The following is a 14,511-nucleotide window of genomic DNA, read 5'->3' on the forward strand; positions in this document are numbered from 1 at the left end:
CAAAACAAAACAAAACAAAAAATGACTACTAGGAAGTTTCAATTTATATAGCTTGCATTCTATTTCTGATGCACAGCCCTCTCCAGGAAGTCTCAGCGCTTCAGAGGGAAGGGGGACAGTTCCCCTTTGGGTAAAGCTATTTCATAGTGCTGAAAACATGATGATCCCCCCTCTAGCATACAGGTGTGGGTTCAGTAGATGCTTGATAATTCAATTCTTATTTGGTACTATTATTGACAAAGGAAAACGATAAAGGAAATATTTTTCTCCTCGCCCATTTTTTAGCTTTCTCCCTTTGTCTCATAACCATGTCCACCAACGAGAATGCTAATACACCAGCTGCCCGTCTTCACAGATTCAAGAACAAGGGAAAAGACAGTACAGTGAGTACCTTCTGTTGCTTTCCCGTGGTGGTGTTTAAATGGGAGGACATTTGGAAAGGGGTGAAAACTTAGGGATCTTTTTAAAAATACCCTCACTTAGCAACAAAAACTGATGTGATAGGTGAAACACTATGTTATCTTTTCTTAAGGAAATGAGGCATCGCAGAATAGAGGTCAATGTGGAGCTAAGGAAAGCTAAGAAGGATGACCAGATGCTGAAGAGGAGAAACGTAAGCTCATTTCCTGATGATGCTACTTCTCCGCTGCAGGAAAACCGCAACAACCAGGTAAAACATGTATTTTAGTGTATGAGTTACATGAAATCCAGGAAATCAGTAGGAACTTTTCTTAGAAATTCAAGTAAACTTAACATTTCTAGTCTTACGGTTTTAACTATCTGTGAAGATCTTTTTCTCTGTTTGCAATTAGTAATTGTCTTCTTTCCTGCCTTCCATAATCCACTGAAGCTGATTTAGGATCTTCCTTTAGCTCTGACCTTCCTTCAGACTTCCCTGCATTTCTAGCTGCTAGCTGGGTATCTTGACCTGACCAGTGTGTCCAGAGCCAACCAGTTTCTGGTTTATTTCTTTTTTCTTTTTCCTACATAGAGTCTTGCTCTGTTGCTCAGGCTGGAGTGCAGTGGCACAATCTCGGTTCACTGTAGCCTCCACCTCCTAGTTTCAAGCAACTCTCCTGCCTCAGCCTCCCAAGTAGCTGGGATTATAGGCATGCACCACCACACTTGGCTAATTTTTGTATTTTTAGTAGAGACAGGGTTTCACCATGTTGGCCAGGCTGGTCTCGAACTCCTGACCTTGTTATCCGCCCACCTGGGCCTCCTGAAGTGCTGAAATTACAGGTGTGAGCCACCACGTCCAGCCCATTTCTGGTTTATTTCTGCTATTTTTGTTAGTCTCTATTTTTTTTTTTTTTTTTTGTCACCAGCTTTGTTCAGGACTTTCCTCCTGAAATATTTACAGTAGCCTCCTAATTTATCATTTCCTTCTTTCTGTGCCCTGTCTCTAAAAATAAAAATCCATACTCTGGCCAGGCACGGTGGCTCACACCTGTAATCCCAGCATTTTGGGAGGCCAAGGTGGGTGGATCATCTGAGGTCCGGAGTTCGAGACCAGCCTGGCCAACGTGGTGAAACCCTGTCTCTACTAAAGATACAAAAAAATTAGCTGGGCTTGGTGGTGGGCGCCTGTAATCCCAGCTACTTGGGAAGCTGAGGCAGGAGAATCGCTTGAACCTGGGAGGCGGAGGTTGCAGTGAGCCAAGATTACACCACTGCACTCCAGCCTGGGCAACAAGCACAAAACTCTGTCTAAATAATAATAATAATAATAATAATATCATCATCATCATCATCATCCATACTCCATGAAGGCCTTCCACAAAGTAGACCTATCTTAGATTTTCAAATTTATCTTTCATCTTTCAAAGATAACTGGGCACTTTCCTACTTCTTTTTCTCACAATATGCTCAATATGCTTCCTTTTTTTTTTTTTTTTCTTTTTTTTGAGACAAAGCCTCACTCTGTCATTGAGGCTGGAGCGCAATGGTGCCATCTTGGCTCACTGTAACCTCTGCCTCCTGGATTCAAGTAATACTCGTGTCTCAACCTCCCGATTAGCTGGGATTATAGGCACGCACCACCATGCCCAACTAATTTTCTTTTTTTTTCAGTAGAGACGGGGTTTCGCCATGTTGGCCAGGCTGGTGTCAAGCTCCTGACCTCAGGTGATCTGCCCACCTCGGCCTCCCAAAATGCTGGGATTACAGGTATGAACCACTGTGCACAGCCACATTATGCTTCCTTTAACCCTTTAGCACTCCACATTTATCTTTTTTTTTTTTTTTAATTGAATACTACCTATGTTCTATTTCCAGGATACTAACACTAATAGAGGTGAGTAATGCTCAAAGCTCATCTTCTCCTTATAGCACTCCTTAGCCTAGCAGGAAAGACACTTCTTTCTCAGGATTCTCTAGCACCTGGTTCTGCACCCAAAATGGGGAGAAAATGCTGTGTAGCCCATCTGTTTACCACTTGTTTTACGCTGTTTGTCTGCTTGTCACATTTCCTCTGTGAGGCGTCAGGCTCCTGGAGAGACAGGGGTACTGTCTTTTTAAATGATGGGTAGCACTGGTTCTCAAACCTCCTTTCTACTGTGATTCACAACATAAAACATTTTTTTTTATAGGGTGCAGGGGATGGGTCTTGCTCTGCTGCCCAGGCTGGAGTGCAGTGACGTGATCTCAGCTCACTGCAGCCTCCGCCTCCTGGATTCAAGCGATTCTCCTGCCACCTTCTCCCGAGAAGCTGGGATTACAGGGGCCCGCCACCACGCCTGGCTAATTTTTGCATTTGTAGTAGAGATGGGGATTCACCATGTTTCCCAGTCTGGTCTTGAACGCCTGACCTCAGGTGATCTACCACCTTGGCCTCCCAAAGTGCTGGGATTACAGGCGTGAGCCACTGAGCCTGGCCGCACATAACACATTTATATTTGCAACAACACTCAACCGTGGGCATACATAGATTATAAAATTAGATACGAAAATCCTCAGAATGTTGCTTATAACTTCGTGTCTTTCTCTCTCAAAGTATATCTGAATGCAAGTGATTGAGATTAATGTAGGAATAATCTTCAGTCTGCTCTGATTTTTTTTTTTTTTTTTTTTTTTGAGACAAGGTCTTGCATGGTGACAGGCGCACACTACCGTGCCTGGATAATTTTTTAAAAAAATTTTTTGTAGGGTGGGGAGGTCTCATTATGTTGCTCAGGCTAGTCTCGAACTCCTGAGCTCGACCCATTCTCCCTCCTGAGCCTCCCAAAGTGCTAGGATTATAGGTGTGAGCCACTGTGCCTGGCCTTCTAGTTCATTTTTTTAATTGTTCAAAGCTGCCTTTTTTTAGCAACAAAACACTTAGATATTCCATAACTTGAGACTCCAGTGAGTCCTGACACCGAGTTTGGAAACTGTTCTACATATAAAATAATGAATATTTAACAGGCAAAATTAAATGTAGGGCTAAATTTTTAGTAGCTGGCTATAAGCCGAACAATGTTTACACTTGCCTTCACAGTGGTAAGTGTGGATTTTATTGTTTGTATTTAGTCTTAATGATAAGGTGCAAAATTTCATTTTTCTTCTAGGGCACTGTAAATTGCTCTGTTGATGACATTGTCAAAGGTGTAAATAGCAACAATGTGGAAAATCAACTCCAAGCTACTCAAGCTGCCAGGTAAGTCTGTCTGCGATAGCATGGGTAACCTAATAAATTAGTGTTTTTAGATTTTTTGGGGAGTAGGCAGGAATAGGCAGACAGATAGTGTAAGGAAAGATTAGGTTAGCCAGCCATAAGCCAAATAGTTTCTTATTTATTAATTTTTTTGAGAGGGGAGCCTTGCTATTTTGCCCAGGCTGGTCCCAAATACCTGGGTTCAAGCAATCCTCTCACCTCAGCCTCCTAAAGTGCTGGGATCACAGGTGTGTGCCATTGCACCCGCCCATAAAGTTTTTATCAAAGTAATGTTTCAAGTCACTGGCAGGGAAAGGAAGAAATAAATAGTAAGTGGGATTGAGACATCCATTTAGAATGATAGATCCATTTAGGAGATAAGTATAATTTGACCTTTGCCTCCCATCATACACAGTTATGATGTAATAGAAAGGATTAATAATTTCTATAGCTTGACAGAACAAATTTCAATGGTAAATGATTAAAAAGTTCTAGGCTGGGCGTGATGACTCATGCCTATAATCCCAGCACTTTGGGGGCCAAAAGGTGGGTTACTTGAGCCCAGGAGTTTGAGACCAGCCTGGGCAACCTGGTGAGACCCCGTCTCTATGAAAAATAAAAAAAAATTACCCAGGTGTGGTGGTACACACTTGTAGCCCAGCTACTAAGGAGGCTGAGGTGGGAGGATCACTTGAGCCCAGGAGGTCGAGGCTGCAGTGAGCTGTGATCGTGGCACTGCACTCTAGCCTGGGTGGAGTGAGATCCTGTCTCAAAAAAACAAAAAGTGCTTAACCACAACTATCAGGGAGAACAAATTCAATTACTAATGAGAGTATAACCCTGTCAGATTGTCAAAAGCTTTTTAAAAAGTGACAAGATCTGTAGAAGATTTCTGCAGGGCTGCAGAGGAGGGTAATCAACAATTTTTGGAAAAATGATAGTTAATTATACCGCATACATAGTACCGTACGAGTAATCTGTTCAGCTTCTCTCAGGTTCCAGAATGTCTCAGCATTTAGTAATTTACTTAAAAGGTTGTCTGAAGTTCTAAACTCTTGAATTGCATTTTAAGTTGGTTTTTAGACAAACTCCTTTTGTTAATCACTTTCAACTTTTTTCTTTTTGTTCCCCTTTAGGAAACTACTTTCTAGAGGAAAACAACCCTCCATAGACAACATAATCCGGGCTGGTTTGATTCCAAAATTTGTGTCCTTCTTGGGCAGAACTGATTGTAGTCCCATTCAGTTTGAGTCTGCTTGGGCACTCACTAACATTGCTTCTGGGACATCAGAACAGACCAAGGCTGTGGTAGATGGAGGTGCCATCCCAGCATTCATCTCTCTGTTGGCATCTCCCCATGCTCACATCAGTGAACAAGCCGTCTGGGCTCTAGGAAACATTGCAGGTACTTGGACTTGAAGTTCTTTTGACTGAATGTATCTAAGCATAATGAGTTGGAAGAAAGGCCTTATTATAAGCAATAATGACTTTGTCAAGTTTTGAGCTTGCTTTCAAGTCGTTATTAGGAATGAAAGTGTCGTCTTTACAAAGGCAGCAGAGGGCCATCTAAGTACGTTTGGGAGTTTTTGCTGGTGCATCAGTCACTGAACGTTGATGGTGTTGGACAAGATAATAAAATTAATCTTGCTTTTTTTTCAGGTGACGGCTCAGTGTTCCGAGACTTGGTTATTAAGTATGGTGCAGTTGACCCACTGTTGGCTCTGCTTGCGGTTCCTGATATGTCATCTTTAGCAGTAAGTTACTAACATGAATAAAATTACTCACTTCTTCATTCTAATTTCCCCCATCTTCTCAAAAGACAGAACCTCTCATTGCCTATTTTTTTCCCCTAGCGTGGCTCCTTACGTAATCTTACCTGGACACTTTCAAATCTTTGCCGCAACAAGAATCCTGCACCCCCGATAGATGCTGTTGAGCAGATTCTTCCTACCTTAGTTCGGCTCCTGCATCATGATGATCCAGAAGTATTAGCAGATACCTGCTGGGCTATTTCCTACCTTACTGATGGTCCGAATGAACGAATTGACATGGTCATGAAAACAGGAGTTGTGCCCCAACTTGTGAAGCTTCTAGGAGCTTCTGAATTGCCAATTGTGGTAAGTTATTTACTTGTAGATTAGGACGTAAGTATAAGAAGCATGGTCAAGGCTGGGCGTGGTGGCTCACGCCTGTATAATCCCGTATAATCCCAGCACTTTGGGAGACCGAGGCGGGTGGATCAGCTGAGGTCAGGAGTTCGAGACCAGCCTGGCCAACATGGTGAAACCCCATCTCTACTAAAAATGCAAAGAAATTAACTGGACGTGGTGGCATGCACTTTAATCCCAAGGCAGGAGAATTGTTTGAACCCGGGAGGCGGAGGCTGCAGTAAGCCGAGATTATGCCATTGCACTCCAGCCTGGGTACAGAATTTCTGAAGTGCTGAGAAAAAAATAAGGTAACCAGCATCAACAATTTTTCCTTTTCAGACTCCTACCTTAAGAGCCATAGGGAATATTGTCACTGGTACAGATGAACAGACTCAGGTTGTGACTGATGCAGGAGCACTTGCTGTCTTTCCCAGCCTGCTCACCAACCCCAAAACTAACATTCAGAAGGAAGCTACATGGACAATGTCAAACATCACAGCTGGCCATCAGGATCAGATACAGCAAGTTGTGAATCATGGATTAGTCCCATTCCTTGTCAGTGTTCTCTCTAAGGTAATGAAGTCTTAGGATTTAATCAAGTCATTTTTTAGTATTTATAGAAAACTGTGCTTGATAAGCTTCTTCACGTGCAAGAATCTTGGGTTCTACTTGGAGTCCTTTGCTGAAAAATACCCAGGAACCCCTTTCACTTAAGGTTGGATAGAACCTTGGTCCTTTCAGTCATTGTTTTTGTGAAAAAGTACTCTTGGAATCTTATTTGTGCAACTTTCTGAAATCAAACCATTTCCTTATGTTGAATAGGCAGATTTTAAGACACAAAAGGAGGCTGTATGGGCCATGACCAACTATACTAGTGGTGGAACAGTTGAGCAGATTGTGTACCTCATTCACTGTGGCATAATAGAACCGTTGATGAACCTCTTAACTGCAAAAGATACCAAGATTATTCTGTTATCCTGGATGCCATTTCAAATATCTTTCAGGTAAGTCCTATCAAGGTGGCTTTGTTTGAATTTGAACTTGATAATAGTTTGCTATTTAGACCTGGGGGAGGGCAGCTGTTGTAAGTTTACTCACTAGTAAGCCAAAGATTCAGAAAGCCTGTTTAGGTGGGCCACACCTTTGATTAAAAATGTGGCAGGCATTATCAAAGATATAAAAGAGATGACAAGTGGATGATGGGACCTGAATCGAAGTCGGGTGCTTATGTGAACTCATCACACCTGTTCACTTGGTTGATTTAATGTCCCAATTTTCTACTGAATTTTGGTGAAATTAAATTTGAATGACTTGGCGCAGTGGCTCATGCCTGTAATCCCAGCACTTTGGGAGGCCGAGGAGGGTGGATCACCTGAGGTCAGGAGTTCGAGACCAGCCTGGCCAACATGGCGAAACCCTGTCTCTACTAAAGATACAAAAATTAGCCAGGCGTGGTGGCGGGTGCCTATAATTCCAGCTACTCAGGAGGCTGAGGCAGGAGAATTGCTTAAACCCTGGGCGGGGGGCGGAGGTTGCAGTGAGCCAAGATTGCGTCACTTCACCCCAGTCTGGGCGAAAGAGTGAAACTGTCTCAAAAAAAAAAAAATTCTGAATGACTTAATTATATTTTTCTTCTGGTTCCACCCCTAATTGATCCAAGCATACCAGCATATGGCACTTTGTCATAGTGATTGGTGGTAGGTAAGCCCTTCTCATCAACTTTGGATTCTAGAGATTTTTACATATAGAAGTTGAGCCTATAGGCTGGGCGTGCTGGCTCATGCCTGTAATCTCGGCACTTTGGGAGGCCGAGGCAGGTGGATCATGAGGTCAGGAGTTCAGGACCAGCCTGGCCAACATAGTGAGACCCCGTCTCTACTAAAAATACAAACACTGAGCCAGATGTGGTGGCGGGCGCCTGTAATTCCAGCTGTTCAGGAGCTGAGGCAGGAGAATCGCTTGAACCTGGGAGGCGGAAGTTGCAGTGAGCCAAGATTGTGCCATTGCACTCCAACCTGGGCAACAAGAGTGAAACTCTTGTCTAAAAAAAAAAAAAGTTGAGCCTACAATAATGGATGCTGGCGTATTTGTCACTGTGTATAAATAATTTGTCAATATGTGGCCAGTATTTCCTCTTCCCCCTCATCTAATCCCCTGAGTTATTTTCAAGTAAATCTGCTATTTCATCTATAGATATTTATGTGTCTCTTAAAAGTTGAAAATTTAAAGAAAAACTAACCTACATACCATTCTATATGCCCAATAAATCCTTAATACCAACACACATTCTGGTCAGACATTTAGTTTAGCACTCCATAGGCCATCTTTGCCTTTGACACCTTGACTGCACCTTGTGATGATAAAGGATGTTTTACAGAACAATAAGCCCCTGTTCCCATAGCAGACCAGTTGAACTGGAATGTAGTGTGTTTTAAAAGTTGCCCACGTGATTTTGATACATAGAAAAGGTTGAGAGCTATTGATTTTAAGATCTTTGGCTCCAGTTGAAGTAGTGCTGAAAGCAGGTATAGATCCAATCACATTGAATTTCAACAAAATATAAAATGGACTGTGATAGTGATAGGTTTGTTGAAGGAACTGTTAGGTGATTATTTCTGCCTGACATGTATCTATATTCAAATTATCGATGTTGTTTTGTTCATTAAAATAAAACATTCAGAGTATACACCAGTAAACTTGGAATTTTTTTTTTTAGGCTGCTGAGAAACTAGGTGAAACTGAGAAACTTAGTATAATGATTGAAGAATGTGGCGGCTTAGACAAAATTGAAGCTCTGCAAAACCATGAAAATGAGTCTGTGTATAAGGCTTCGTTAAGCTTAATTGAGAAGTATTTCTCTGTAGAGGTGAGTCATGGATGGTAATATTAATAATAACTTGGAAACATCTAAAGTCAAGCCCTTTTTTTCCCTCATAATTTTAAAAATGAGCCTCATATCTTTGTTAAATATAGTAAAATTATCAGTGTACATAGGATGTCATGTATTTATTTGCCCCTCTGATGTTTGGCTTGATAGTAATAAAATCTTTTTATTTTTTCTTTTTTGGTTTCTACAAATTATTTTATTAGAATGTCAGACTCAAAAGGAACTACCAGTAACATGCCTGAAAATGCTATATATGATTTATGCTTGACCCATGACCCCTGCTGTCACGGGATCCAGAGTGTGAACAAGGGAAAAGGAAGTGGAGGTGGGCGGGGACAGCACTAGCCCTGGCTGGCCAGACATCGGGCCCACAGACCTGGTCCCCATAACCACCAGGATCCGTACAATGTACACATTCCTAATTCAGGCTCAACTCTCCTTTACCCAAGAGTAAATGCCTCAGGACTCAGTCTGAATCACTGTCCGTCTCGGCTTCTGTCACATCCACACTGAATTTGTACTCCTGGTCACATCCCATGTAAGTGTCACTCATGAAATATGGAGTGTCGTTGTGGGCACCAGTGGCTGGGGCCACAAAGTCCAACTTCACCTTGGCCTTCTGCCTCAGCGTCAGCCTCTTGATGGAGATGAGGCTACTGGACGTGGCATCTCCAGTCACCACCCACCAGCCCTCTTCATGTTTCTGCGGGAAGAGAGGCACAACGACAGGGCCTGTGACTTCCTCCTCTCGCTGCACCTGCACCAGCACCACCACTGGCCTGCCACTGCGGATGCTGTCCTTATCTACCACCTCATAAGATAGTTCGATATTAGGGTAGCGGTTACAAAAGCGAGCCACATCTGTAATCTGGTTGTCAGTCAGCTGAAGCAATGCGTTCCATTCTTCATCCTCCATCTCCAGGATGTCGAAAACACTCTCCACTCCCTTGTCTGTGCAACGTTTGATATGCTCAGAGGTGAAGTGTGGCAGCTGCTTCAGGTATGAGTCCTGGGACCACAAGGCTTGAGTGACCCTCTGGGCCAGTTGCATAGCTGCCGCAGCAGAGCTGAGCCACCCATTGCGGGAGAGGACATCCACGCAGGCCTGGATAAGCCGGATTGCCTTACTAAGGATTTCCTCCGTATGTGACTGCAACTCAGCACTCAGCTGCATGCGGGACAGGCGAGCCTGCAGGAGCAGGTTGGCCTTGATGTGTGGATCATTGAACTTAGGGTTATTCAGCTTGTGGGGGACCTTCTGAGCCAACTGCCTCAGGAAGTTGTCTTCATGGTGCCGGATGGGAATGTTCTCGTACCCTGCTGCATTGGAGATGATCTCAATAAGCCCTCGAACCTTGGTCTTGGCATTGAGGTGAGATTTTAAAAGTCACCAGATTAGTTTCAAATGGACAGCCTTGAGCATCTTAGACTATCTGGAGGGTAAGTTAGTGGGTGTCATTGTAGAAGGTGATAGAGAAGGAGGCCAAACCCACCGCCATGCTCTGGGCCTAATACAGTCTTTTCCTATTGAAAAGTGACAGTTGGGGAAGAAAAAAATCTCGACCTGTTTCTGTTACTGTAGTAGCATTCCTCATCCCTGGTCCCCGCAACTCCCCAGGCACTCATGAATTGGCAAAGTTTCAGAGACCCTCCCTCCCCTATGTCAAATACTAGAATATCATACAGGATTAAAGGTATAATATGCAGATCAAGACCTAGAGATTGAATACAGACTTCTAGATAGGCTGCTGCTTAGAATAATTATATTCTTTTTATATTTATTTTTTAGTATATTTCCAGGAAGAGGAAGATCAAAACGTTGTGCTGGAAACTACCTCTGAAGGCTACACCTTCCAAGTTCAGGATGGGGCTCCTGGGACCTTTACCTTTTAGATCACGTAGCTGAGGCATACATTTGTTGTGTACCGCGTTTGGTATTTTGTCTTATTGTTTCTCTACTAAGAACTCTTTTTAAATTGTGGTTTGTTATTGTAGCACTTTTTACACTGAAACTATACTTGAACAGTTCCAACTGTACATACTGTATGAAGCTTGTCCTCTGACTAGGTTTCTTATTCCTATGTGGAATTTCATATCTTGCAGCATCCTGTAAATAAACATTAAAGTCCACCCTTTTCTTTACTTCACCATGCCTGTGTGTGGCTTTCTAATTTGGAGCCTTTAATGTCGCTGGTGAAAGGTAACCCATCCGAACTGGTGTGATGAACCAGAGTAGTCCTGGCTGCAGTTTTTACAGAAGAATGAATAACATTTTCCAGAAACCCTCAGCCAGTGTCTCCTTAAGTCTCCTTGGCCAGGGAGATGGGCTAAACACCTTAAATTTAATCATAAATCTCTCCTGGAGCTACAAGCGGAATTCATTCCTCCCAAACTTCAAGGGTGAATGGGATTCCAAGGTCAATCATGGCTGCACATGGGCCTCACCTGGGAAAGTACCCAGTTCTGTTTAGTTGATGAGGGGCGTGAGGGTCCACCTTGGGTCTTTTTTAAAAATGCAATTCCCAAGGGCTCCTGTACAGTGTAGGTTGATAGACACTATTCTTTTTGAGATGGAGTCTCGCTCTGTTGCCCAGGCTGGAGTGCAGTGGCACGATCTTGGCTCATTGCAACCTTTGCCTCCCAGGTTTAAGCGATTCTCTTCCTCAGCCTCCTGAGTAGCTGGGATTACGAGCACCCACCACCATGCCCAGCTCATTTTTGTGTTTTTAGTAGAGAAGGGGTTTCACTGTCTTGGCCAGGCTGCTCTTGAACTCCTGACCTCATGATCACCCACCTCGGCCTGCCAAAGTGCTGGAATTATAGGTGTGAGCCACCACATCCAGCTGATAGCCACCACTCTTAAGGAATGTGCTGTCACTGGAACAAGGCAATGGATTCTGAGTGGAAACCACAAAGTGTTACCTACAGTAGTACCACATAAGTCTTAGGAAAAGTGAAATGCTCACTGCAACCTCCACCTCCTGGGTTCAAGCAATTCTTCTGCCTCAGCCTCCCGAATAGCTGGGATTATAGGTGCGTGCCACCACACCCAGCTTATTTTTGTATTTTTAGTAGAGACGGGGCTTCACCATGTTGGCCAGGATGGTCTCAATCTCTTGGCCTCATGATCCACTGCCTTGGCCTCCCAAAGTGCTGGCATTACAGGCGTGAGCCACTATGCTCAGCCAAGACATCTTTTCAAGTCAGTAGTAATATACTGCAACAAGTCTCCATTTACCTTCTTGGCTACAAACACAAGGATTTTCTTCCCCTAGTTCATCAACATGCATATAAATATATTTTGCCTTTTGCAGGTAACAGTTGTGTTTTAAAATCCTTCCATGGAATGATGTTTAATCCTTACCTTGTTTAGGTATAGAGCACTGGCTAATACTTATTTGAAGCATCCCCTACAGCCAAGTTGCTAAAATGGGACACTAGGCCGGGTGCAGTGGCTCACGACTATGATGCACTTTGGGAGGTTGAGGCAGGCAGATCACTAGAGGTCAGGAGTTTGAGACCAGCCTGGCCAAGATGGTGAAACCCTGTCTCTACTTTAAAAAAAAAAAACACACAAAACAAAAATTAGGGATGCGGTGGTGGGTGCCTGTAATCTACTTGGGAGGCCGAGGCAGAAGAATCGCTTGAACCTGAGTGGCGGAGGTTGCAGTGAGCTGAGATCGCGCCATTTCACTCCAACCTGGGAGACAGAATGAGACCCTGTCTCAAAAACAAAACAAAAACACACAAAAAAACAGCAAAAAATAAAATGGAGCACTAAACCCCTGTGTTACACATGGTCCTCGTAAGCATAGAGCATTTTGTTTGGAACCGTGGATTACTTTCTCAGCTTTTCCTGTACAAAGGCTGCCATAAAGGGAAGGGGGAAGAGACATTAACAGTACAGACGGCCCTTCCTTTCCTACTTACTTGCTCCTCTCTTCCTCTCCCCGAGTCCCTTCTTGGATACTGAATCCAAAAGTCTTCAGCTTGAGAAAAGGTGATGGGGAAGTAAACCTGGACATCCTAGATTTTTGCTTTAACATGGGAGAGTTTTAATGGCTTCAGAGGGACTGGTGTAAAAGACAGGATAGAAAGTGTAAGGTCTGGATTTGTTAAAGGAGGCATGACTCAATAGTGAGGTAATGAGCAGGAGATAGCTGGTTTCCAAAAAAGTTTTTTTTCATATTTTAGATAAAATGCTTAACATGCTAGTTTCCTTGGAGTCGTTAGATCCATAGAGGCATTGGGAGATTTGTATTTAATTTATATGTGGGTAACTTAATATCTTTGAGAATGACAGAATGACTTTATAACCAGCTTGATTTGTAAAAGTCACGATAAAAACATTATGTAGCCACCAACTTCTCCCTCTTGTAGTGTTAATGTCTAAATTGCCAGTGATTTATTAAAGTACCAACATTTTTAGTTTCCTAGCGGTTTGAAATCTCTTTATTTTTTATTTTTTCTTTTTTTTTTGAGACGGAGTCTCGCTCTTGTTGCCCAGGCTGGATGGAGTTCAGGGGCGTGATCTTGGCTCACCACAACCTCAGCCTCCCGGGCTCAAGCGATTCTCCTGCCTCCGTCTCCCAAGTAGCTGGGACTACAGGCTCCCGCCACCACACTTGAGTAATTTTTTTTTTCTTTTGAGATGGAGTCTCGCTCTGTCTCCCACGCTGGAGTGCAGTGGCGCGATCTTGGCTCACTGTAATCTCCACCTCCCGGGTTCACGCCATTCTCCTGCCTCAGCCTCCCGAGTAGCTGGGACTACAGGCACCTGCCACCACGCCCAGCTAATATTTTGTATTTTTATTAGAGATAGGGTTTCACCATGTTAGCCAGGATGGTCTTGATCTCCTGATCTCGTGATCCGCTGGCCTCAGCCTCCCAAAGTGCTGGGATTAGAGGCGTGAGCCACCGTGCCCGCCAATTTTTGTATTTTTAGTAGAGATGGGGTTTCTTTCTTTCTTTCTTTTTTTTTTTTTTTCAAGACAGAATTTCACTCTTGTCGCCCAGGCTGGAGTGCAGTGGCGCGATCTTGGCTCACAGCAACCTCCATCTCCCAGGTTAAGCGATTCTCCTGCCTCAGCCTCCCAAGTAGCCAGGATTACAAGTTCCTGCCACCACACCAGGCTAACTTTTGTATTTTTATTAGAGATGGGGTTTTGCCATGTTGGCCAGGCTGGTCTCAAACTCCTGACCTTAAGTGATCCACCCGGCTTGGCCTCCCAAAGTGCTGGGATTACAGGTGTGAGCCACCGTGCCCGGCCATCTAGCAGTTTGAAACGTCATTTAAGACTTTGATAGGGTTACAGAGCGCGGGGCCGGCGGAGAGGAAAGCTGGAGGCATGGGTGGTTGGCAGGAAGTGAGACTGGTGCCTGGCAGATGCGGTGGTGAAGATAGGTACTGATTTTGGATTAGGAATTGTTTTCTCACTTACCTTCTTTAAAAGAAGAATGTGGCCATTAGCCTTCAGTTCTGGCACGGGATTAGGAATGGCTTACTCCAACTGTCAGCATGATTTCCAGGCTCCGTATCTTCTACATGGAAAATATGTCAACGAGCAGGAGCAGTGACTTCAGTTGAGGACATCCCAGTGGGAGGACAGGAGAAATCATGTTTACTCCTCAGGATAGTGAAGTGCCCTGGAGTAAGCTGTCATTCTTCTGTAACAACGTTATCAGCAATGCTTTAAACTCCAGCACCTGGTTATGTATTTGAAATCAAGTCTGTTTCTTGTTTTGTATTTTCTCTCTGGAAATTGTAGGGAGGTGGTCTTCAGTAAATTAAACCAAAAAAAAAGGAAAAAAAAAAAAAAAAAAAACTTTGATAGGCTGGG

At 43.6% G+C, this 14,511-nt stretch overlaps 1 protein-coding gene and 2 pseudogenes across 2 annotated transcripts; 2 read left to right on the forward strand and 1 right to left on the reverse strand.

Annotated features, from left to right (window-relative positions):
• The first annotated feature begins 278 nt into the window (after positions 1–278).
• LOC105532537 (importin subunit alpha-1-like) lies at positions 279–10,817 on the forward strand. The gene is given in 11 exon segments (XM_011970707.1): positions 279–383; positions 533–670; positions 3,549–3,637; positions 4,771–5,039; positions 5,294–5,388; positions 5,488–5,751; positions 6,124–6,357; positions 6,607–6,751; positions 6,754–6,788; positions 8,501–8,650; positions 10,472–10,817. Coding segments are annotated over 11 exon segments (1,587 nt in total). The 5' UTR covers positions 279–308; the 3' UTR covers positions 10,565–10,817.
• Positions 8,845–10,550, reverse strand: LOC105532536 (annotated as a pseudogene). The gene is made up of 2 exons (XR_001005000.1): positions 10,292–10,550; positions 8,845–10,261 (listed from the first exon to the last, which is right to left on the reverse strand). The product of XR_001005000.1 is annotated as a U5 small nuclear ribonucleoprotein 200 kDa helicase pseudogene (transcript).
• A 1,650-nt stretch (positions 10,818–12,467) lies between the features above and the next one.
• On the forward strand, positions 12,468–14,490 carry LOC105532538 (annotated as a pseudogene).
• Positions 14,491–14,511: the final 21 nt, after the last annotated feature.

The sequence above is a fragment of the Mandrillus leucophaeus genome, unplaced genomic scaffold (genome assembly GCF_000951045.1).
Source record: "Mandrillus leucophaeus isolate KB7577 unplaced genomic scaffold, Mleu.le_1.0 Scaffold966, whole genome shotgun sequence".
NCBI classification, from domain to species: domain Eukaryota; kingdom Metazoa; phylum Chordata; class Mammalia; order Primates; family Cercopithecidae; genus Mandrillus; species Mandrillus leucophaeus.